The sequence below is a fragment of the Mobula hypostoma genome, chromosome 25 (assembly GCF_963921235.1).
Source record: "Mobula hypostoma chromosome 25, sMobHyp1.1, whole genome shotgun sequence".
NCBI classification, from domain to species: Eukaryota; Metazoa; Chordata; class Chondrichthyes; order Myliobatiformes; family Myliobatidae; genus Mobula; species Mobula hypostoma.
The window spans coordinates 43,686,318-43,712,795 of NC_086121.1; the positions used below are offsets into that span (position 1 = coordinate 43,686,318).

The 26,478-nt window shown below is 41.0% G+C and overlaps 1 protein-coding gene across 1 annotated transcript in view; it reads left to right on the forward strand.

Moving 5' to 3' along the window:
• Window positions 1–26,478, forward strand: part of LOC134337688 (mucin-2-like) — a 221,663-nt gene that overhangs the window by 148,868 nt on the left and 46,317 nt on the right. Inside the window, exons 11-20 of the mRNA XM_063032880.1 lie at window positions 8,655–8,832; window positions 8,941–9,038; window positions 10,200–10,223; window positions 10,920–10,943; window positions 11,569–11,592; window positions 20,794–20,971; window positions 21,080–21,177; window positions 22,339–22,362; window positions 23,059–23,082; window positions 23,708–23,731. Coding sequence (XP_062888950.1) covers window positions 8,655–8,832; window positions 8,941–9,038; window positions 10,200–10,223; window positions 10,920–10,943; window positions 11,569–11,592; window positions 20,794–20,971; window positions 21,080–21,177; window positions 22,339–22,362; window positions 23,059–23,082; window positions 23,708–23,731 — 696 coding nt within the window. The remainder of the gene's footprint in view (window positions 1–8,654; window positions 8,833–8,940; window positions 9,039–10,199; window positions 10,224–10,919; window positions 10,944–11,568; window positions 11,593–20,793; window positions 20,972–21,079; window positions 21,178–22,338; window positions 22,363–23,058; window positions 23,083–23,707; window positions 23,732–26,478) is intronic.

Here is a 26,478-nt window from a genome sequence, read left to right on the forward strand (position 1 = left end):
TCATTGGGACACAGGAGTTCCAAATTCAGTAGAAAGCAAAACAAAAGTATACGTTCTTTTATGGGACAATTGTGATACTGATGACAAGCTGATAATAATGAAAGCTGGAGGTTGATTGAGGAGAGGGTGTACGAAGCACGTGTGAAGGGGTCAGGATCAGTTCTGGAGTTGAGGAGATATTGTTCTTGTCAGTAGCCACCATTGGACAAGATGGGTTCGGGAAACTGAACAGCACATCAGAGATTGTGTCACACATTGCGCTCTCATATGCAGGTTGGTGTAATGCATTCTGATACCAAATATATTTCTACATTTATAAAGACAGCAGATGAGTTCTATCAGGAACTGCATTTACTATTAATGTAATTCTTATTATCCATCTTCAGTCAGTAGCTGCAATACTGAACAGGGCAATGGTGATTATTGGTTTCAGAACATGTCGGAAGAGAAAAGCTGGACAGTCAGCTGATTTAATGTCTTCAGAGGTGATCATTCACTCTGCAAACTTCTTCCTTTAGGTATCAATGCTCACTTCTGAATTTTCCAAAATTCTTGTAACCGCTGTCTTGAATACTTCTTTCCGTACAATTCTTTGGGATTGAGAATGCCTTACACACACTCCTGTTTTGCCGTGGGTGACAATTGAAGCCCTTGTGGAGAGAGAAGACGCTCCCACATTTTGGCTGGGTGATGATTGACATATATAAACAGATAATAATTTTCTTTTTTTTAAAATACTTTACTTTCAAATTTTTCAAGAACAATAAAATCAACAAGAACATATAAGCTCAGACATGTGTAAAAAGAAAATAATAAAAGAAAGGGAATAAAAAGGGCATGACATTAGAGGGATGTCTGTTGTACCAAGTGCTCAAAAGTGCTAAAGATTAATTCTCGAATGAGGCCCGTGAGAGATTAGCTGGTGGAAAATTGTTTATCTGCCCTGGCCTCGTCTAGGTAGGCAAGAAATGGATCCCAGATAGCTGAAAAATTTGTAATTGAATTGGTTCTCAAGAACCTGAGTCTCTCCATCTGTATGACTGAGGTCATGTCTGCCATCCATCTCCGAAAGGAAGGGGGAAAGGGTGATTTCCATTCCCTCAAGCTAAGTCTTTTAGCAACTGTTGTTCCCAGCATCAGAGACTGTTGTATGGCTGTAGGGAAGCATAGAGTGGATTGCGAACAGCCAAAGTTGACAAGACCAGCTTCCAAGGAGAAGGATCTTTTATAGGCTTCTTAGTACCAGTCAAATATTTTGGACCAGAATCCAGTCAGTGAAGGGCAAAACCAAAAAGTGTGTGACATCTATCACACATTGGCGAGACAAAAACTAAATCCTGTGCAACCTGAGATTAGAATAGTGAAGACAGTTGACAACTTTGAACTGGATCAGTTGGTGTCTGCTATTAACAGAGCAAGCCTGTATCATAGACAAACTCTTGTACCAGGCAGCTTCAGATAGTTCAATGCCCAATTCCTCTCTCCCAGGCCTCCCTGATCTTCACAGTAGAGGCTATAGTACAACCATCAAACAAAGGTACAAACTTAGGAACGAGATGCCTGGAGTCAGGAGAGTTCTTTAAGATATCAAAAAATATATGCTTCCCTGGAAGGATTTCAAAATTACAAATCTTGGATTGGTCTAATTTGTAAGCCACGAAAAAAGTGCAAATGAGGCAGCTCAAATTTCTCTTCCAGCAAACTAAAAGTTGCAAACCGTCCCTCTATGTACAGGTCTTCGATAGAAACTGGACCCTTCTCCCTCCAAGCATGGTAGGTTTTGTCTGATCATGAGGGTAGAAAGGTGTGATTGAAACCGATCGGTCTTTGTACAGAGGTCTCTGGTAGATTCAGAACGCTCCTAATCTGATTTAGAATTCTGATGGAGTTCTTCAAAGCGAAACTTAGACTTTTTGAAGTCCCAGGCTTTTCTAACTTAGAGAACAGCATGGCTGGCAAGGAGGAGTTGACAACAGAGTTAGACTCCATACATAGCCACAAGGGGGCCCCAGGGGCTAAGTTATCCAGAGCCCCTGTTGCCAGAACATTAGAGCCCTAACATTGACAGCCCAGTGCTAGTGTCTGAGTACAGGTAATCCCAGCCCTCCTTCAGACTTGGGCTTTTGCAAATGAATTTTCAAAATCCTGTGATTCTTATAATTCCAGATATAAGGAGTCCAACTCTTTAAAGAAGGCTGATTTAAGAAAAATGGGGAGATTTTGACAAAGATGAAGGGAAACCATTTTAATTGAATTTATACCACCAATCCCAGACAGAGGTAGGGTTTTCCAACTTCCTATGATCTGTTAAGTTTTGAGATAAACTCCGCGAAGTTTAATTTAAATATTAGTTTAGGATCTTTAGGTATTGCCAAGCCAAGATAAGTAAAGTGATCTTTAACTACTTTAAACAGGACACTTTCCAAAAAACCTGGCGTGTAGACGTCGGAAAGGGGCACAAAGTCACTTTTTGTCCAATTGATTGAGTATCCCGATAGTCTGCCAAAAGAAGTGATTAAATCTAGAAGGGGGACTGACTTTTCTGAGTTTTGTAAGTAGAGTATCATATTGTCGGCATACAAACTAGTAAGTGTTTCAATACCTCCCACTTTCAAACCCACAATATTTGGGCGACTTCTTGTTTTTTGGGTGAGGGGCTCTACCGCGACGGCAAAAAGGGCCGGCGAGAGAAGGTAACCCTGCTGAACTGACGGTGTAGGGGAAACGTAGTTAATTGTCGCCATTGGCTATGATAGAACACATTGGGCTGTTTTACCCAGGATATAAATGACTCGCCAAACCTAAATCTTTCTTTCTTTTTCAAAATTTTTATTAATTTTCAAATTCATAAACATAGCAACAATACTAATACAAAGAGATTGGGGTTATATTATTTGTAATTGACATATGCAAGTAAAAACTACAGATAATACAAGTATATTAGGCCTCCCAAACTCTTAATATAATTAAACATGATAAAAAGAAAAATTTAAAAAATCAAGAAAAAAAAACATCAAAATAAATAAAACCAAACTGAACTAAACCAACACCTGAACTAAACAAAACTAAACAAAGCTGGGCTATTATATTACATCGAATACAATCATTAATGTCGTTAACTCCGCTCCCCTGTCCATATATTTTAGGTTAATAAAAAGGATTCGGAAAAGGTCAAGCTACATCATATGAAAGTGTTGAATAAATGGCCTCCAAGTCTCTTCAAATTTAACCGAAGGATCAAAAGTGACACTTCTGATTTTTTCCAAATTTAAACAAGATATAGTTTGGGAAAACCATTGAAATGTGGTAGGGGGATTGATCTCTTTACAATTCAATAAAATGGATCTTCTGGCCATTTGTCACAAACAGGACTTACATGAGAGTAAAAACGAGCTAGTTTATCTTTAGGCATGTGGGCCCTATGCACTACCTTAAATTGTATCAACCTATGTTTAGCACATATAAACCCAAATCTGTACAGTGTCTCAAACATGTAAGGTCACTCAATTTGGTCAAAAGCTTTCTGTGCATCAAGGGATAGATTGCTGCCCCACCAGCTTTCCCATGATCAGCATATATAGTATTAAGGAGGCATCTGACATTGGAAAAGAGAACCTGCCCGGGGTGAATCCGGTCTGATCAGGATGAATGATAGGTGACAAATGCTTATTTAGCCGGTTAGCCAGCATTTTAGTGATTACCTTTCTATCGAAGTTCTGGAGTGCAATGGGCCTATAGCTGGCCAGGTCTGTTTCCTCTTTACCTTTCTTCAGAATGAGGGAAATGATAGCCTTGTACAATGTTTTAGGCAAGGCTTTGTCTCTCTTAGAGCAAGATATCTATCTGAGGAGAGATGGGGCGAGGATATCACAAAATTCCTTATAAAATTCACAGCCAAATCCATCCGGCCCAGCTGCCTTGCCGGACAGAAATGACTTAAAGGCAGAGGTTATTTCTTCCAATGTGAAGTCAGAATTAAGTCCTTCCTAGCAGCATCACTATGTTTCGGCATTACAAGAGAGTCAAAGAAGTCATTCACATCAGATTGAGTGGCATCACATTTAGAAGTGTAGAGTTCACTGTAAAATTCTTTAAAACATTCATTTACCTCCTTGGGGTTGGTTAACAGGGTACCTGCCCTTGATCTAATGCAGTGGATTGGATTGACCTTGAGGCTTGGGGACCCCTAAGCTGCCGCACCAGGAGCCCCCCAGGCTTGTTCCCCATTTCAAAATGCTTTTGTCTTAATTTTAAGAGGAGGTTATTTATTTGACTACCCAAGATACAATTGTACTCATATTTAAGCTTCATTATTTTATTATAATCTTCTGAGGATTTCGAAGCCTGGTATGTCGCTTCGAGGGTTGGAAGCGTACTCGCAACCTCTAATAATCGCCCTTCTCTCTCCCTCTTAGCAGCGGATTCATATGAAATTATATACCCACGAATTACAACTTTTAATGTCTCCCAGAGTGTGGAATCTGACACCTTGCCATTACCGTTAATTTCTATGAAATCTGGTGATGATGTTTTCTATAGATCTCTTATCAGTGAGAGGGGAAGGGTTAAAACGCCAGGAATAGATTCGTTTCGGAAGGGAGAGATTTAGGGACATTGTCAAGGGGCTATGGTCAGAGATTAATATATTATGATATTTTGTATTAGTAACACGAGAAATTAAATCAGAGTCAACCAAAAATAGTTTATTCTACTGTAAGATTTGTGAACATGAGAATAATATGAATAGTCCTTGTCGATGGGATGTTGAGCATGCCAGATATCTACTAATAGAGCTCGGACATCACCAGTTTATAAGTCAAATGAATAGAAACATAAAGAAACAGCAAATTTATTACATATCTGAGCTCGGACTTTGATCCTCAAGAAATTGATGTGCTTCGTCCATGGATTTAAACCATTTACTCAATTTATCAGGCAGGACAACCCTTAGGTAAGCTGGAAATAGCAGAGCTGGTTGGAAATTTCTTTGATATAATTCGGACATCACCGCTTTAAAAAGCAATCTTTCTTGCATTACCTCAGGACTGTAGTCTTCAACCAGATGAAACCTGAGATCTGCATGCACAATAACCCCTTTTCGATAAGCAATTCGAATCAAATGCTCCTTAGTATGCACATAATGAAATCGGGGTATCCCAGGTTGGGGTTTCAACTCCTTAGGGGGTTTAACTCTTAAAGACCGGTGAGTGTGATTGAGTATAGGGGGAGAAGGAAAAATATCGGAACCCAACACCTCCATTAAAAATTGAGAAAAACAATTTAGTAAGGTGACCGCTCTCAACGTCTTCACTAAGTCCTACTATTCGCAAATTCTGTCTCTGACTACGACTCTCCAAGTCAATAGTCTTAACTATATACTGTTCCGGAGTTTGAGTGGTTGAAGTTAATTTCTTTTCCAATAGATCGAGCCTGTGATCTCTCTGTCTCCCAGCTTCAACGAGTTTGGAAATTTGTTGTTGTTGTTTTTCGCTCTCCAACTTAAGTACTGCCAATCTACCAATGATCTCCTTTAACAATACTTCCAAAATAGCAAATCTTTTATTGAATTTATCATCCAAGAGCTTCAAGATAGCCTTCAAAGTAAGTTGAGACTGTTTAGGCTGTTCAAAAACACCTTCTTTCTTTCCATTTCCATTACCGGCATCCTTACCTTCAGCTAATACATTTTTTCCTCTGGTAGTCACTTCCATCAATTAAAAATCAAAATTCAAACATTTAGAAGTGTTATAAACACTTTGATATAGGTAGTAAAAGGATGGTAAAAGATTGAAAAATGAACGGAGCAAAGCCAAAATGCGACCTACTCCATCCAGCGCCCCAAGAGAGATCAGCTCCTTAGGATTTCCCTGCTGTCTCAGTCTGTTGGGGTTCCCCAGTCTCTCAGGATTCCCCGGTCTCTCAGTCTGTTGGGGTTCCCATGCCTCTCTCTCGTTCCCCAGGTCTCTCGAGTTTTTAGATCTTCCTGGGACACCAGGTGCCAGCTGTAAAGAAGGGGGTCCTGTAGTGACTTCAGACCTGTGCAAGGCATCAGAGAGCTTTTGGGCTCTGGGGTTTTTAGATCACCTGAATTGGTTAATTGTTGCTTAAAAGTTATTAATGGTTTTAGTTTCTTGTGTTTTTCTCGAGCGACTCGCTCTTTGTAATGCAGTTTCTGGTGCTTTCTGTTTAAGTTTATTTTGATAAATTCAGATTCTGTGTTCATTTTATTCTTGAAGCAGATGCTGTATTACCTCCAATCGGAGGGTCCTTGTTTTGAGAATGATTTGTCTCACGGTGTCACTTGGTTGAGTTACCTCTGTCTAAGCTCTTGTTTTTTCTTTCTCTACATGGAAGTCTTTGGCTCTGATATTGGCAGTGCACACCATGGTACTTATCTACCAGCATCACTGAAGGACATCTTGGACAAGTCCCTCTTTCAGGACTTCCAATGGACGTGGGTCTGTAGCGCCTCAGGGGCTGTGCCTAGAGATGAGGGCCCAGTCACAACCACAGATTCAGCAGCACATCAGATTGGGCAATTGCGCTTGTAAAGATGCACGTGTCAGCTAATCATGATTTCATTGTGATAGTATTTAACTCCATTCATTCCGTCGTAGTATTTGTCAAGACTTGGACACAGCTACGCCTTGTTATCTACATTCCGCTTTGCCCGAGAAATTGGACTGTTGAGTTAACTGACTCTGGAGACTAGCGATATTTGTTTTATTCTTAGTTGTTCTTTTCAGCCGTAGCGTAGGTTTCATTTTCCATTCGAGAGTTTTTGTCAATGGTCCTGTTTTGGCCTAGCGTTTACTGTTTTCTTTTCCCTTTAACATTGGTCGCATTAAAGTCTGTGAAGTATCGACTTGCTTCAGTGTCTCTCACTCCGCACTTGGGCCATATCCGAACCAGATGACATATTCCACCAGACACCAGGAACTTACCCACTTCAGTGCTCTTTAAGAGATCCAACATCTCACCTCACTTACATCAAAATGCCCTAGCATGTTACTATATTTGGCAATGAACTCCCTATCCTGCAAGTCATTCTTTTTCGTCACTACTCATTAAGGAACTCACCCACATCCTCCACATCCAGCTGAATGTTTCCCCTCTATTGTTGAGGGGTTCAACCTTCTCCCCACTTACCCTCTTCCTCCTGATGTATGTATAGAATGCCTGAGGACTCTCTTTATTCCCCTTTGCCAATGATTTTTCATGGCCCCCTCTGGGTTTTCTAATTTTTTTTGAGTTTGTTTCTGGCTTACTTGTAATCCTTAAGGGTTGTGTTTGATCTTATCTTCCTGAGCTTTTACTTCTTATCTAAATTCACCACCTCTCTCAGTATCCAAAGTTCTCTTCCATTACCATCTTTGTCCCTTCTTCTGACAGGAACATAATGTACCTGTTTTGTACTGTGGGAAGTCGGTCTTTAAACACACTCCACAGGTTGGATATGGACATACACAAAAATGCTGTTCCTAATTCACTGTCCACAGTTCCTGCCTAATGCTCTCTGAATTTGCCCTGCTTGTCGCGGAGAGAACGGGTGAACCCAAACGCAGGACACTGACACAGAGGTAGCGTAATCAGAAGTGTGTTTATTAATAGTTGCAGGGAAGGCCGGGGAGCGGGGGTTAGATAGAGGAAAGCGGAGGAGTGAGCGAGGCTGGTCCGTGGATCAAAACCGGGTCGCTACAGTGAGAACACGGCAATTAACCACTAAGCCAGCGGAGAATGTAGACGGACGGCAAGATGAGGCACAGCAGGGATGCAGACAAGGGGATGAGCGTGGCTGGGGGAGAGCTGCGGGCGACATGCCATGCTCCTGTTAACTGAGACTGGGTTAACACAGGCAAACAGCGCGGGAACAGAACTTAGAACACACAATTCTAAGCAGTCGAGAGACACGGTTAACACCGGCAAACAGCGCGGATGAACGGAAGAGCAGGAGGCAGGCAAAACTTTTCTTGACACAGGGCACTGCTGGAGCTGAACGGCAAACAGGAGACAGGCAGCAGGCAACACTTATCTTGACACGGAGCGTTAAATGGAAAGACCAACGGCAGGCAATACTTATCACACTGGCTGAAGCAACAATCTGGCAACGAGTGGATGCAAAGCCAGGGATTTTATGCTGCAGGTTTAGATGAGAATCACGTGCCACAATCCAGGAGCCCAGGAGAACATGGGAAAAGAGAATAAGGAGAATAAGAGGAATTAACAGTTGGGACCGTGACACTGCTCTTATTTAATACTCTCCCATAGGTTTCAGACTTAAGCTTAACGATAGCTATCTTAAAAATTAACTGTTTGTAGTCACTTTTCCCTGACTGCTCAGCCACTGAACATTCGGTCAAATGGCCAGGCTCATTCAACAGCAGATCCAGTACAGTACCTGTCTTGTTGGAAGGGGTCAGGACCTGCTCTGGGAGCTGAGTGGAAACAGTCCCATCAGTCACTATGGGACAGGAAGAGTAAAGGAAAGTGACCAGTACATCATTTATCATTGACACATTGCGGTCTCATCTGCAAGTTGATATGATACATTTTGATGCAGAATGTATGCTATGCTCGACAATGTCAGCAGATAAGTTCCACCAAAATGTGTTCACTATTAATGTAAAGTTTTAACGTTTTTTTCTCATCTTCAGCAAAAATATGCAAAACTGAATGGTTTAACATTGATGACCCATCAGGAGAGGGAGATTATGAAGTTTTTAACCATCTGTATATTCAATTTCCCAACCGCATCTGCCTTTATCCAATCGCCTGTGAGGTGGAGACAACATCAGGGGTTCCAGCCTCACAGACTGGAGAGAACATTGAACCGTACGTAACAAAGCTGCTCATATTGTTTCACAAATATTACTTCATTCCAAAAAGCATTGAGAGCTTCTTCAATGACTCCATTACATGTTCCTTCTCTGTGGTGAACAGGTGTAATGTTGCTCATGGATTCTTCTGTAGGAACGACGATCAAAGTGATCAGATGTGCCAAGACTACAGAATACGATTCACCTGCCCTCAATCACATTGTAAGTATGGGTAAATGCAAGTTATAGAGAGCTCAGAACATAAGTTTTAGAAAAAAATGTGGACCTCTAGCTGATTTAATGTGGTCTGAGCTGATCAATCCCTCTGCCACCCTCTTACTATAGCTATCTATGCTCACTTCCATGTAACCATGTAAAGAGAATCTTTCAAGAGAAAAGACCTCCTTTATTACCTGCTCCAATGCCAAAGACAGCTGATCCATTTGGAGACCCGAACCGCCCACAACTTATTTCCCATGTGCATTACACATGCCACTGACAGCTTTGTGGATACCATTTCACACCTATTGAAGGCAAAGGAGTGCAGATTGTACTTGTCACAGATAATGGCTGATGAGGCACATTGAAGTATTGATGGAGAGATGACGTGTGAATAAAGGAGGAGATATTGTTAGAAGGAGATATAGCAAACATGGACAAGAATTTGGATGACAATGACAATTCTGATTCTGATAATCCGCTGGTAATACGGAAAGCTGGAGCTTTATTGAGGACAGGGTGGATGACGGCATTTGCGAAGGGGTCAGGACCAGTTCTGGAGCTGAGGGGAAACAGATCTTCACATCAGCCATCATGGAACACGAGGGGTAAAGGGAAGTGAGCAGCACATCAGTGATTCTGTAACACATTGGGATCTCATGTGCAAGTTGATGTCATGCATTCTGATACAAAATATTGTTGCATGTCTACTGTGCTCAACTTAGACAGCAGATGAGTACCTCCAGAATGTGTATTCATTATTAATGTAATTCTTATTTCCCATAATCAGTCAGTAGCTGAAAAACATGAATGGGCCAATGGTGATCATAGATTTCAGAACATAAGCCTTGGAAGAAGAAGGGTTGAACAGTCAGCTGATTTAATGTGTTCAGAACCGAACATTCACTCTCCCGCCCTCTTACCATAGCTGTCCAGGCCAAATCCATATTGTCCAAAAATTTGAGTAACCCCAGTCTTGGAAACACATTATTTTACCATCATTTGGAACTAACAGTGCCTTACTCCAGTTTTGTGGTGCCTCAAATGACTGATGATGCCCATATGAAGAGAAGACTTCGTTTCAGCCGGGTGATGATTGATGTATCTAAACTGTCACCACTTTTCAAATTTTAATTAACTGAATTGCTCTGTTTCTGCTTTTAGGTCCCACACCTGCAACAACTACAGGTGAGAATATTCTTCCTATTCTAATGGGATAAACTTTGACTACAGTACAAAAGCTCCATCAAGCAACATCATGTCTGGTTTGAAGGGCTGCTTGAGAGTAATAAACTTGCAACACAGTTACAATGCAACGACGATATTTTCATGAGACATTTCCTTCTGAAGCAATTAGATGCATTGAAATCATCTCATTTAATTTGTCCTTCATTATCTACATTAGTCTGGCAGAGGAATCACAATTGTCTAGTGACATCTCATGCTGTTGCCTTCACCTATCGCCAGGTCCAAGTGGTCAACTGAGATTTGACTGCTGCTTGATACGAACGTCACTGGACCTATGTGCTACCAGGTGCAACGTGCGTTATGTAGACATAGCTACAGAAGTCCCTGAGAGAGGGACAGATAACAATTAATATGTGAAGACAGTATAATTCCAGTGAGGTACGTTAGTTCAGGGCACCAAGACTTACCACTCTCAAAATTGTATTCGGAAGGAATTGGACAGATGAACTGCTCAATGTCATCCATCAATATAAATAGCACTGAGAGGAGACATGTTGAGTCAACATGAAAATAAAAGTTTTACGGTTTTAGATGTTATCAATGGTCTTTCATGAACGGTCGGTGATGATTGACATATATAAACAGATAATAATTTCCAAATTATAATTAACTGAACTTTTTTCTTTTTGCTTTAAGGTAATGCATCTACTACGTCTCCAGGTGAGTATATTCTTCCTATTCTAAAAGCGTAACTGTGACTGCAGTAAAAAGGCTCTGTCAAGCCTCATTGTTTGTATTTCAAGATCTCCTTGATGACAATTAATGTGAAACACAGCTCCATCTTTTCCTCCTGCAATAATTGGATGCATTTAGATCATCAACCAGTCCGTAATTTTCTGGGTCAGTACAGAGCAGGAATTTCATGAGTCAAGTGGGCTCCGATGCCATTTAATCCCCCTTTCGCCAGTTCCAAGTGGTTAACTTTCTCTGACTGCTGTTTGAAAGCAACGTCTGGTGAGCTATGTGCATCCTTGTAGAACACTCTTTATGCAGACATATTTACAAAATTCCCCGTGGGTGGGACGGGATAGAGTGAGGTCGCAAATTCATTTATCTCCAAAGTGTTCATGTGGTCCAGGAATCCAGTCACCCCAACCTTAAGCAAGCCTTATTTGACTGTGCTTTTGCAGCAGGAATGTTTAAACTTCTCTCCCGATTAGTGACCCGAGGTAAATGCTGAACCTGCCGTGTGATGTGAGGACTACACAATGTAAAAGCTGACCTTTAATAACTGTTAATGGTTTTCAAATTATAATTAAATAAATTGTTTTTTTTCTGCTTTCAGGTGCTGGTTCTACTGCAACTCCTAGTGAGTATATCTTTCAAATCTTAAATATTGCAAATTTTAACTGCATTTCAAAGCTCTATCAGACGACATTGTGTCTAGCTTGAAGAGTTTTTTGACTTTAATAATCTTGAAACAGAGAGTGGGTCTTCTTAGCAAACAATAATTGCTGCGTATATTTGCCAGTCTTTGAGAACTCCCAGGTTTCATTCAGAAGTGATATATTTAGGTCATTGCTGTACTAGGGGAAGTTAGGGAACTGTGTCTTGCCTTGTGAATGGAGTTTTCAATGAACAAATTTTTTGTGGACAGTGGTTGCAAATCGATCAGATTTAGCATTGTTTTGGTATCGATCAGTTTCAGGTGAAGACTGAAATCATGAGCGAGTGAAACAAAGGGGAAAAGCTAGGCACAGTAGCACAAGGAAACAGCTGAGGAGGGAAGATATGGAGAATCTGTTGCTGGGTTTATCCACATCCGACATGTACAAGTCACTTGAAGGCAAACTGGTCAGAACTCAGGAACAAAATTTTCCTGTGAGGAACAAAGAAAACTATGCAAAATTTTCATATCATTGGGACACAGGAGTTCCAAATTCAGTAGAAAGCAAAACAAAAGTATACGTTCTTTTATGGGACAATTGTGATACTGATGACAAGCTGATAATAATGAAAGCTGGAGGTTGATTGAGGAGAGGGTGTACGAAGCACGTGTGAAGGGGTCAGGATCAGTTCTGGAGTTGAGGAGATATTGTTCTTGTCAGTAGCCACCATTGGACAAGATGGGTTCGGGAAACTGAACAGCACATCAGAGATTGTGTCACACATTGCGCTCTCATATGCAGGTTGGTGTAATGCATTCTGATACCAAATATATTTCTACATTTATAAAGACAGCAGATGAGTTCTATCAGGAACTGCATTTACTATTAATGTAATTCTTATTATCCATCTTCAGTCAGTAGCTGCAATACTGAACAGGGCAATGGTGATTATTGGTTTCAGAACATGTCGGAAGAGAAAAGCTGGACAGTCAGCTGATTTAATGTCTTCAGAGGTGATCATTCACTCTGCAAACTTCTTCCTTTAGGTATCAATGCTCACTTCTGAATTTTCCAAAATTCTTGTAACCGCTGTCTTGAATACTTCTTTCCGTACAATTCTTTGGGATTGAGAATGCCTTACACACACTCCTGTTTTGCCGTGGGTGACAATTGAAGCCCTTGTGGAGAGAGAAGACGCTCCCACATTTTGGCTGGGTGATGATTGACATATATAAACAGATAATAATTTTCTTTTTTTTAAAATACTTTACTTTCAAATTTTTCAAGAACAATAAAATCAACAAGAACATATAAGCTCAGACATGTGTAAAAAGAAAATAATAAAAGAAAGGGAATAAAAAGGGCATGACATTAGAGGGATGTCTGTTGTACCAAGTGCTCAAAAGTGCTAAAGATTAATTCTCGAATGAGGCCCGTGAGAGATTAGCTGGTGGAAAATTGTTTATCTGCCCTGGCCTCGTCTAGGTAGGCAAGAAATGGATCCCAGATAGCTGAAAAATTTGTAATTGAATTGGTTCTCAAGAACCTGAGTCTCTCCATCTGTATGACTGAGGTCATGTCTGCCATCCATCTCCGAAAGGAAGGGGGAAAGGGTGATTTCCATTCCCTCAAGCTAAGTCTTTTAGCAACTGTTGTTCCCAGCATCAGAGACTGTTGTATGGCTGTAGGGAAGCATAGAGTGGATTGCGAACAGCCAAAGTTGACAAGACCAGCTTCCAAGGAGAAGGATCTTTTATAGGCTTCTTAGTACCAGTCAAATATTTTGGACCAGAATCCAGTCAGTGAAGGGCAAAACCAAAAAGTGTGTGACATCTATCACACATTGGCGAGACAAAAACTAAATCCTGTGCAACCTGAGATTAGAATAGTGAAGACAGTTGACAACTTTGAACTGGATCAGTTGGTGTCTGCTATTAACAGAGCAAGCCTGTATCATAGACAAACTCTTGTACCAGGCAGCTTCAGATAGTTCAATGCCCAATTCCTCTCTCCCAGGCCTCCCTGATCTTCACAGTAGAGGCTATAGTACAACCATCAAACAAAGGTACAAACTTAGGAACGAGATGCCTGGAGTCAGGAGAGTTCTTTAAGATATCAAAAAATATATGCTTCCCTGGAAGGATTTCAAAATTACAAATCTTGGATTGGTCTAATTTGTAAGCCACGAAAAAAGTGCAAATGAGGCAGCTCAAATTTCTCTTCCAGCAAACTAAAAGTTGCAAACCGTCCCTCTATGTACAGGTCTTCGATAGAAACTGGACCCTTCTCCCTCCAAGCATGGTAGGTTTTGTCTGATCATGAGGGTAGAAAGGTGTGATTGAAACCGATCGGTCTTTGTACAGAGGTCTCTGGTAGATTCAGAACGCTCCTAATCTGATTTAGAATTCTGATGGAGTTCTTCAAAGCGAAACTTAGACTTTTTGAAGTCCCAGGCTTTTCTAACTTAGAGAACAGCATGGCTGGCAAGGAGGAGTTGACAACAGAGTTAGACTCCATACATAGCCACAAGGGGGCCCCAGGGGCTAAGTTATCCAGAGCCCCTGTTGCCAGAACATTAGAGCCCTAACATTGACAGCCCAGTGCTAGTGTCTGAGTACAGGTAATCCCAGCCCTCCTTCAGACTTGGGCTTTTGCAAATGAATTTTCAAAATCCTGTGATTCTTATAATTCCAGATATAAGGAGTCCAACTCTTTAAAGAAGGCTGATTTAAGAAAAATGGGGAGATTTTGACAAAGATGAAGGGAAACCATTTTAATTGAATTTATACCACCAATCCCAGACAGAGGTAGGGTTTTCCAACTTCCTATGATCTGTTAAGTTTTGAGATAAACTCCGCGAAGTTTAATTTAAATATTAGTTTAGGATCTTTAGGTATTGCCAAGCCAAGATAAGTAAAGTGATCTTTAACTACTTTAAACAGGACACTTTCCAAAAAACCTGGCGTGTAGACGTCGGAAAGGGGCACAAAGTCACTTTTTGTCCAATTGATTGAGTATCCCGATAGTCTGCCAAAAGAAGTGATTAAATCTAGAAGGGGGACTGACTTTTCTGAGTTTTGTAAGTAGAGTATCATATTGTCGGCATACAAACTAGTAAGTGTTTCAATACCTCCCACTTTCAAACCCACAATATTTGGGCGACTTCTTGTTTTTTGGGTGAGGGGCTCTACCGCGACGGCAAAAAGGGCCGGCGAGAGAAGGTAACCCTGCTGAACTGACGGTGTAGGGGAAACGTAGTTAATTGTCGCCATTGGCTATGATAGAACACATTGGGCTGTTTTACCCAGGATATAAATGACTCGCCAAACCTAAATCTTTCTTTCTTTTTCAAAATTTTTATTAATTTTCAAATTCATAAACATAGCAACAATACTAATACAAAGAGATTGGGGTTATATTATTTGTAATTGACATATGCAAGTAAAAACTACAGATAATACAAGTATATTAGGCCTCCCAAACTCTTAATATAATTAAACATGATAAAAAGAAAAATTTAAAAAATCAAGAAAAAAAAACATCAAAATAAATAAAACCAAACTGAACTAAACCAACACCTGAACTAAACAAAACTAAACAAAGCTGGGCTATTATATTACATCGAATACAATCATTAATGTCGTTAACTCCGCTCCCCTGTCCATATATTTTAGGTTAATAAAAAGGATTCGGAAAAGGTCAAGCTACATCATATGAAAGTGTTGAATAAATGGCCTCCAAGTCTCTTCAAATTTAACCGAAGGATCAAAAGTGACACTTCTGATTTTTTCCAAATTTAAACAAGATATAGTTTGGGAAAACCATTGAAATGTGGTAGGGGGATTGATCTCTTTACAATTCAATAAAATGGATCTTCTGGCCATTTGTCACAAACAGGACTTACATGAGAGTAAAAACGAGCTAGTTTATCTTTAGGCATGTGGGCCCTATGCACTACCTTAAATTGTATCAACCTATGTTTAGCACATATAAACCCAAATCTGTACAGTGTCTCAAACATGTAAGGTCACTCAATTTGGTCAAAAGCTTTCTGTGCATCAAGGGATAGATTGCTGCCCCACCAGCTTTCCCATGATCAGCATATATAGTATTAAGGAGGCATCTGACATTGGAAAAGAGAACCTGCCCGGGGTGAATCCGGTCTGATCAGGATGAATGATAGGTGACAAATGCTTATTTAGCCGGTTAGCCAGCATTTTAGTGATTACCTTTCTATCGAAGTTCTGGAGTGCAATGGGCCTATAGCTGGCCAGGTCTGTTTCCTCTTTACCTTTCTTCAGAATGAGGGAAATGATAGCCTTGTACAATGTTTTAGGCAAGGCTTTGTCTCTCTTAGAGCAAGATATCTATCTGAGGAGAGATGGGGCGAGGATATCACAAAATTCCTTATAAAATTCACAGCCAAATCCATCCGGCCCAGCTGCCTTGCCGGACAGAAATGACTTAAAGGCAGAGGTTATTTCTTCCAATGTGAAGTCAGAATTAAGTCCTTCCTAGCAGCATCACTATGTTTCGGCATTACAAGAGAGTCAAAGAAGTCATTCACATCAGATTGAGTGGCATCACATTTAGAAGTGTAGAGTTCACTGTAAAATTCTTTAAAACATTCATTTACCTCCTTGGGGTTGGTTAACAGGGTACCTGCCCTTGATCTAATGCAGTGGATTGGATTGACCTTGAGGCTTGGGGACCCCTAAGCTGCCGCACCAGGAGCCCCCCAGGCTTGTTCCCCATTTCAAAATGCTTTTGTCTTAATTTTAAGAGGAGGTTATTTATTTGACTACCCAAGATACAATTGTACTCATATTTAAGCTTCATTATTTTATTATAATCTTCTGAGGATTTCGAAGCCTGGTATGTCGCTTCGAGGGTTGGAAGCGTACTCGCAACCTCTAATAATCGCCCTTCTCTCTCCCTCTTAGCAGCGGATTCATATGAAATTATATACCCACGAATTACAACTTTTAATGTCTCCCAGAGTGTGGAATCTGACACCTTGCCATTACCGTTAATTTCTATGAAATCTGGTGATGATGTTTTCTATAGATCTCTTATCAGTGAGAGGGGAAGGGTTAAAACGCCAGGAATAGATTCGTTTCGGAAGGGAGAGATTTAGGGACATTGTCAAGGGGCTATGGTCAGAGATTAATATATTATGATATTTTGTATTAGTAACACGAGAAATTAAATCAGAGTCAACCAAAAATAGTTTATTCTACTGTAAGATTTGTGAACATGAGAATAATATGAATAGTCCTTGTCGATGGGATGTTGAGCATGCCAGATATCTACTAATAGAGCTCGGACATCACCAGTTTATAAGTCAAATGAATAGAAACATAAAGAAACAGCAAATTTATTACATATCTGAGCTCGGACTTTGATCCTCAAGAAATTGATGTGCTTCGTCCATGGATTTAAACCATTTACGCAATTTATCAGGCAGGACAACCCTTAGGTAAGCTGGAAATAGCAGAGCTGGTTGGAAATTTCTTTGATATAATTCGGACATCACCGCTTTAAAAAGCAATCTTTCTTGCATTACCTCAGGACTGTAGTCTTCAACCAGATGAAACCTGAGATCTGCATGCACAATAACCCCTTTTCGATAAGCAATTCGAATCAAATGCTCCTTAGTATGCACATAATGAAATCGGGGTATCCCAGGTTGGGGTTTCAACTCCTTAGGGGGTTTAACTCTTAAAGACCGGTGAGTGTGATTGAGTATAGGGGGAGAAGGAAAAATATCGGAACCCAACACCTCCATTAAAAATTGAGAAAAACAATTTAGTAAGGTGACCGCTCTCAACGTCTTCACTAAGTCCTACTATTCGCAAATTCTGTCTCTGACTACGACTCTCCAAGTCAATAGTCTTAACTATATACTGTTCCGGAGTTTGAGTGGTTGAAGTTAATTTCTTTTCCAATAGATCGAGCCTGTGATCTCTCTGTCTCCCAGCTTCAACGAGTTTGGAAATTTGTTGTTGTTGTTTTTCGCTCTCCAACTTAAGTACTGCCAATCTACCAATGATCTCCTTTAACAATACTTCCAAAATAGCAAATCTTTTATTGAATTTATCATCCAAGAGCTTCAAGATAGCCTTCAAAGTAAGTTGAGACTGTTTAGGCTGTTCAAAAACACCTTCTTTCTTTCCATTTCCATTACCGGCATCCTTACCTTCAGCTAATACATTTTTTCCTCTGGTAGTCACTTCCATCAATTAAAAATCAAAATTCAAACATTTAGAAGTGTTATAAACACTTTGATATAGGTAGTAAAAGGATGGTAAAAGATTGAAAAATGAACGGAGCAAAGCCAAAATGCGACCTACTCCATCCAGCGCCCCAAGAGAGATCAGCTCCTTAGGATTTCCCTGCTGTCTCAGTCTGTTGGGGTTCCCCAGTCTCTCAGGATTCCCCGGTCTCTCAGTCTGTTGGGGTTCCCATGCCTCTCTCTCGTTCCCCAGGTCTCTCGAGTTTTTAGATCTTCCTGGGACACCAGGTGCCAGCTGTAAAGAAGGGGGTCCTGTAGTGACTTCAGACCTGTGCAAGGCATCAGAGAGCTTTTGGGCTCTGGGGTTTTTAGATCACCTGAATTGGTTAATTGTTGCTTAAAAGTTATTAATGGTTTTAGTTTCTTGTGTTTTTCTCGAGCGACTCGCTCTTTGTAATGCAGTTTCTGGTGCTTTCTGTTTAAGTTTATTTTGATAAATTCAGATTCTGTGTTCATTTTATTCTTGAAGCAGATGCTGTATTACCTCCAATCGGAGGGTCCTTGTTTTGAGAATGATTTGTCTCACGGTGTCACTTGGTTGAGCTACCTCTGTCTAAGCTCTTGTTTTTTCTTTCTCTACATGGAAGTCTTTGGCTCTGATATTGGCAGTGCACACCATGGTACTTATCTACCAGCATCACTGAAGGACATCTTGGACAAGTCCCTCTTTCAGGACTTCCAATGGACGTGGGTCTGTAGCGCCTCAGGGGCTGTGCCTAGAGATGAGGGCCCAGTCACAACCACAGATTCAGCAGCACATCAGATTGGGCAATTGCGCTTGTAAAGATGCACGTGTCAGCTAATCATGATTTCATTGTGATAGTATTTAACTCCATTCATTCCGTCGTAGTATTTGTCAAGACTTGGACACAGCTACGCCTTGTTATCTACATTCCGCTTTGCCCGAGAAATTGGACTGTTGAGTTAACTGACTCTGGAGACTAGCGATATTTGTTTTATTCTTAGTTGTTCTTTTCAGCCGTAGCGTAGGTTTCATTTTCCATTCGAGAGTTTTTGTCAATGGTCCTGTTTTGGCCTAGCGTTTACTGTTTTCTTTTCCCTTTAACATTGGTCGCATTAAAGTCTGTGAAGTATCGACTTGCTTCAGTGTCTCTCACTCCGCACTTGGGCCATATCCGAACCAGATGACATATTCCACCAGACACCAGGAACTTACCCACTTCAGTGCTCTTTAAGAGATCCAACATCTCACCTCACTTACATCAAAATGCCCTAGCATGTTACTATATTTGGCAATGAACTCCCTATCCTGCAAGTCATTCTTTTTCGTCACTACTCATTAAGGAACTCACCCACATCCTCCACATCCAGCTGAATGTTTCCCCTCTATTGTTGAGGGGTTCAACCTTCTCCCCACTTACCCTCTTCCTCCTGATGTATGTATAGAATGCCTGAGGACTCTCTTTATTCCCCTTTGCCAATGATTTTTCATGGCCCCCTCTGGGTTTTCTAATTTTTTTTGAGTTTGTTTCTGGCTTACTTGTAATCCTTAAGGGTTGTGCTTGATCTTATCTTCCTGAGCTTTTACTTCTTATCTAAATTCACCACCTCTCTCAGTATCCAAAGTTCTCTTCCATTACCATCTTTGTCCCTTCTTCTGACAGGAACATAATGTACCTGTTTTGTACTGTGGGAAGTCGGTCTTTAAACACACTCCACAGGTTGGATATGGACATACACAAAAATGCTGTTCCTAATTCACTGTCCACAGTTCCTGCCTAATGCTCTCTGAATTTGCCCTGCTTGTCGCGGAGAGAACGGGTGAACCCAAACGCAGGACACTGACACAGAGGTAGCGTAATCAGAAGTGTGTTTATTAATAGTTGCAGGGAAGGCCGGGGAGCGGGTGTTAGATAGAGGAAAGCGGAGGAGTGAGCGAGGCTGGTCCGTGGATCAAAACCGGGTCGCTACAGTGAGAACACGGCAATTAACCACTAAGCCAGCGGAGAATGTAGACGGACGGCGAGATGAGGCACAGCAGGGATGCAGACAAGGGGATGAGCGTGGCTGGGGGAGAGCTGCGGGCGACATGCCATGCTCCTGTTAACTGAGACTGGGTTAACACAGGCAAACAGCGCGGGAACAGAACTTAGAACACACAATTCTAAGCAGTCGAGAGACACGGTTAACACCGGCAAACAGCGCGGATGAACGGAAGAGCAGGAGGCAGGCAAAACTTTTCTTGACACAGGGCACTGCTGGAGCTGAACGGCAAACAGGAGACAGGCAGCAGGCAACACTTATCTTGACACGGAGCGTTAAATGGAAAGACCAACGGCAGGCGATACTTATCACACTGGCTGAAGCAACAATCTGGCAACGAGTGGATGCAAAGCCAGGGATTTTATGCTGCAGGTTTAGATGAGAATCACGTGCCACAATCCAGGAGCCCAGGAGAACATGGGAAAAGAGAATAAGGAGAATAAGAGGAATTAACAGTTGGGACCGTGACACTGCTCTTATTTAATACTCTCCCATAGGTTTCAGACTTAAGCTTAACGATAGCTATCTTAAAAATTAACTGTTTGTAGTCACTTTTCCCTGACTGCTCAGCCACTGAACATTCGGTCAAATGGCCAGGCTCATTCAACAGCAGATCCAGTACAGTACCTGTCTTGTTGGAAGGGGTCAGGACCTGCTCTGGGAGCTGAGTGGAAACAGTCCCATCAGTCACTATGGGACAGGAAGAGTAAAGGAAAGTGACCAGTACATCATTTATCATTGACACATTGCGGTCTCATCTGCAAGTTGATATGATACATTTTGATGCAGAATGTATGCTATGCTCGACAATGTCAGCAGATAAGTTCCACCAAAATGTGTTCACTATTAATGTAAAGTTTTAACGTTTTTTTCTCATCTTCAGCAAAAATATGCAAAACTGAATGGTTTAACATTGATGACCCATCAGGAGAGGGAGATTATGAAGTTTTTAACCATCTGTATATTCAATTTCCCAACCGCATCTGCCTTTATCCAATCGCCTGTGAGGTGGAGACAACATCAGGGGTTCCAGCCTCACAGACTGGAGAGAACATTGAACCGTACGTAACAAAGCTGCTCATATTGTTTCACAAATATTACTTCATTCCAAAAAGCATTGAGAGCTTCTTCAATGACTCCATTACATGTTCCTTCTCTGTGGTGAACAGGTGTAATGTTGCTCGTGGATTCTTCTGTAGGAACGACGATCAAAGTGATCAGATGTGCCAAGACTACAGAATACGATTCACCTGCCCTCAATCACATTGTAAGTATGGGTAAATGCAAGTTATAGAGAGCTCAGAACATAAGTTTTAGAAAAAAATGTGGACCTCTAGCTGATTTAATGTGGTCTGAGCTGATCAATCCCTCTGCCACCCTCTTACTATAGCTATCTATGCTCACTTCCATGTAACCATGTAAAGAGAATCTTTCAAGAGAAAAGACCTCCTTTATTACCTGCTCCAATGCCAAAGACAGCTGATCCATTTGGAGACCCGAACCGCCCACAACTTATTTCCCATGTGCATTACACATGCCACTGACAGCTTTGTGGATACCATTTCACACCTATTGAAGGCAAAGGAGTGCAGATTGTACTTGTCACAGATAATGGCTGATGAGGCACATTGAAGTATTGATGGAGAGATGACGTGTGAATAAAGGAGGAGATATTGTTAGAAGGAGATATAGCAAACATGGACAAGAATTTGGATGACAATGACAATTCTGATTCTGATAATCCGCTGGTAATACGGAAAGCTGGAGCTTTATTGAGGACAGGGTGGATGACGGCATTTGTGAAGGGGTCAGGACCAGTTATGGAGCTGAGGGGAAACAGATCTTCACATCAGCCATCATGGAACACGAGGGGTAAAGGGAAGTGAGCAGCACATCAGTGATTCCGTAACACATTGGGATCTCATGTGCAAGTTGATGTCATGCATTCTGATACAAAATATTGTTGCATGTCTACTGTGCTCAACTTAGACAGCAGATGAGTACCTCCAGAATGTGTATTCATTATTAATGTAATTCTTATTTCCCATAATCAGTCAGTAGCTGAAAAACATGAATGGGCCAATGGTGATCATAGATTTCAGAACATAAGCCTTGGAAGAAGAAGGGTTGAACAGTCAGCTGATTTAATGTGTTCAGAACCGAACATTCACTCTCCCGCCCTCTTACCATAGCTGTCCAGGCCAAATCCATATTGTCCAAAAATTTGAGTAACCCCAGTCTTGGAAACACATTATTTTACCATCATTTGGAACTAACAGTGCCTTACTCCAGTTTTGTGGTGCCTCAAATGACTGATGATGCCCATATGAAGAGAAGACTTCGTTTCAGCCGGGTGATGATTGATGTATCTAAACTGTCACCACTTTTCAAATTTTAATTAACTGAATTGCTCTGTTTCTGCTTTTAGGTCCCACACCTGCAACAACTACAGGTGAGAATATTCTTCCTATTCTAATGGGATAAACTTTGACTACAGTACAAAAGCTCCATCAAGCAACATCATGTCTGGTTTGAAGGGCTGCTTGAGAGTAATAAACTTGCAACACAGTTACAATGCAACGACGATATTTTCATGAGACATTTCCTTCTGAAGCAATTAGATGCATTGAAATCATCTCATTTAATTTGTCCTTCATTATCTACATTAGTCTGGCAGAGGAATCACAATTGTCTAGTGACATCTCATGCTGTTGCCTTCACCTATCGCCAGGTCCAAGTGGTCAACTGAGATTTGACTGCTGCTTGATACGAACGTCACTGGACCTATGTGCTACCAGGTGCAACGTGCGTTATGTAGACATAGCTACAGAAGTCCCTGAGAGAGGGACAGATAACAATTAATATGTGAAGACAGTATAATTCCAGTGAGGTACGTTAGTTCAGGGCACCAAGACTTACCACTCTCAAAATTGTATTCGGAAGGAATTGGACAGATGAACTGCTCAATGTCATCCATCAATATAAATAGCACTGAGAGGAGACATGTTGAGTCAACATGAAAATAAAAGTTTTACGGTTTTAGATGTTATCAATGGTCTTTCATGAACGGTCGGTGATGATTGACATATATAAACAGATAATAATTTCCAAATTATAATTAACTGAACTTTTTTCTTTTTGCTTTAAGGTAATGCATCTACTACGTCTCCAGGTGAGTATATTCTTCCTATTCTAAAAGCGTAACTGTGACTGCAGTAAAAAGGCTCTGTCAAGCCTCATTGTTTGTATTTCAAGATCTCCTTGATGACAATTAATGTGAAACACAGCTCCATCTTTTCCTCCTGCAATAATTGGATGCATTTAGATCATCAACCAGTCCGTAATTTTCTGGGTCAGTACAGAGCAGGAATTTCATGAGTCAAGTGGGCTCCGATGCCATTTAATCCCCCTTTCGCCAGTTCCAAGTGGTTAACTTTCTCTGACTGCTGTTTGAAAGCAACGTCTGGTGAGCTATGTGCATCCTTGTAGAACACTCTTTATGCAGACATATTTACAAAATTCCCCGTGGGTGGGACGGGATAGAGTGAGGTCGCAAATTCATTTATCTCCAAAGTGTTCATGTGGTCCAGGAATCCAGTCACCCCAACCTTAAGCAAGCCTTATTTGACTGTGCTTTTGCAGCAGGAATGTTTAAACTTCTCTCCCGATTAGTGACCCGAGGTAAATGCTGAACCTGCCGTGTGATGTGAGGACTACACAATGTAAAAGCTGACCTTTAATAACTGTTAATGGTTTTCAAATTATAATTAAATAAATTGTTTTTTTTCTGCTTTCAGGTGCTGGTTCTACTGCAACTCCTAGTGAGTATATCTTTCAAATCTTAAATATTGCAAATTTTAACTGCATTTCAAAGCTCTATCAGACGACATTGTGTCTAGCTTGAAGAGTTTTTTGACTTTAATAATCTTGAAACAGAGAGTGGGTCTTCTTAGCAAACAATAATTGCTGCGTATATTTGCCAGTCTTTGAGAACTCCCAGGTTTCATTCAGAAGTGATATATTTAGGTCATTGCTGTACTAGGGGAAGTTAGGGAACTGTGTCTTGCCTTGTGAATGGAGTTTTCAATGAACAAATTTTTTGTGGACAGTGGTTGCAAATCGATCAGATTTAGCATTGTTTTGGTATCGATCAGTTTCAGGTGAAGACTGAAATCATGAGCGAGTGAAACAAAGGGGAAAAGCTAGGCACAGTAGCACAAGGAAACAGCTGAGGAGGGAAGATATGGAGAATCTGTTGCTGGGTTTATCCACATCCGACATGTACAAGTCACTTGAAGGCAAACTGGTCAGAACTCAGGAACAAAATTTTCCTGTGAGGAACAAAGAAAACTATGCAAAATTTTCATATCATTGGGACACAGGAGTTCCAAATTCAGTAGAAAGCAAAACAAAAGTATACGTTCTTTTATGGGACAATTGTGATACTGATGACAAGCTGATAATAATGAAAGCTGGAGGTTGATTGAGGAGAGGGTGTACGAAGCACGTGTGAAGGGGTCAGGATCAGTTCTGGAGTTGAGGAGATATTGTTCTTGTCAGTAGCCACCATTGGACAAGATGGGTTCGGGAAACTGAACAGCACATCAGAGATTGTGTCACACATTGCGCTCTCATATGCAGGTTGGTGTAATGCATTCTGATACCAAATATATTTCTACATTTATAAAGACAGCAGATGAGTTCTATCAGGAACTGCATTTACTATTAATGTAATTCTTATTATCCATCTTCAGTCAGTAGCTGCAATACTGAACAGGGCAATGGTGATTATTGGTTTCAGAACATGTCGGAAGAGAAAAGCTGGACAGTCAGCTGATTTAATGTCTTCAGAGGTGATCATTCACTCTGCAAACTTCTTCCTTTAGGTATCAATGCTCACTTCTGAATTTTCCAAAATTCTTGTAACCGCTGTCTTGAATACTTCTTTCCGTACAATTCTTTGGGATTGAGAATGCCTTACACACACTCCTGTTTTGCCGTGGGTGACAATTGAAGCCCTTGTGGAGAGAGAAGACGCTCCCACATTTTGGCTGGGTGATGATTGACATATATAAACAGATAATAATTTTCTTTTTTTTAAAATACTTTACTTTCAAATTTTTCAAGAACAATAAAATCAACAAGAACATATAAGCTCAGACATGTGTAAAAAGAAAATAATAAAAGAAAGGGAATAAAAAGGGCATGACATTAGAGGGATGTCTGTTGTACCAAGTGCTCAAAAGTGCTAAAGATTAATTCTCGAATGAGGCCCGTGAGAGATTAGCTGGTGGAAAATTGTTTATCTGCCCTGGCCTCGTCTAGGTAGGCAAGAAATGGATCCCAGATAGCTGAAAAATTTGTAATTGAATTGGTTCTCAAGAACCTGAGTCTCTCCATCTGTATGACTGAGGTCATGTCTGCCATCCATCTCCGAAAGGAAGGGGGAAAGGGTGATTTCCATTCCCTCAAGCTAAGTCTTTTAGCAACTGTTGTTCCCAGCATCAGAGACTGTTGTATGGCTGTAGGGAAGCATAGAGTGGATTGCGAACAGCCAAAGTTGACAAGACCAGCTTCCAAGGAGAAGGATCTTTTATAGGCTTCTTAGTACCAGTCAAATATTTTGGACCAGAATCCAGTCAGTGAAGGGCAAAACCAAAAAGTGTGTGACATCTATCACACATTGGCGAGACAAAAACTAAATCCTGTGCAACCTGAGATTAGAATAGTGAAGACAGTTGACAACTTTGAACTGGATCAGTTGGTGTCTGCTATTAACAGAGCAAGCCTGTATCATAGACAAACTCTTGTACCAGGCAGCTTCAGATAGTTCAATGCCCAATTCCTCTCTCCCAGGCCTCCCTGATCTTCACAGTAGAGGCTATAGTACAACCATCAAACAAAGGTACAAACTTAGGAACGAGATGCCTGGAGTCAGGAGAGTTCTTTAAGATATCAAAAAATATATGCTTCCCTGGAAGGATTTCAAAATTACAAATCTTGGATTGGTCTAATTTGTAAGCCACGAAAAAAGTGCAAATGAGGCAGCTCAAATTTCTCTTCCAGCAAACTAAAAGTTGCAAACCGTCCCTCTATGTACAGGTCTTCGATAGAAACTGGACCCTTCTCCCTCCAAGCATGGTAGGTTTTGTCTGATCATGAGGGTAGAAAGGTGTGATTGAAACCGATCGGTCTTTGTACAGAGGTCTCTGGTAGATTCAGAACGCTCCTAATCTGATTTAGAATTCTGATGGAGTTCTTCAAAGCGAAACTTAGACTTTTTGAAGTCCCAGGCTTTTCTAACTTAGAGAACAGCATGGCTGGCAAGGAGGAGTTGACAACAGAGTTAGACTCCATACATAGCCACAAGGGGGCCCCAGGGGCTAAGTTATCCAGAGCCCCTGTTGCCAGAACATTAGAGCCCTAACATTGACAGCCCAGTGCTAGTGTCTGAGTACAGGTAATCCCAGCCCTCCTTCAGACTTGGGCTTTTGCAAATGAATTTTCAAAATCCTGTGATTCTTATAATTCCAGATATAAGGAGTCCAACTCTTTAAAGAAGGCTGAT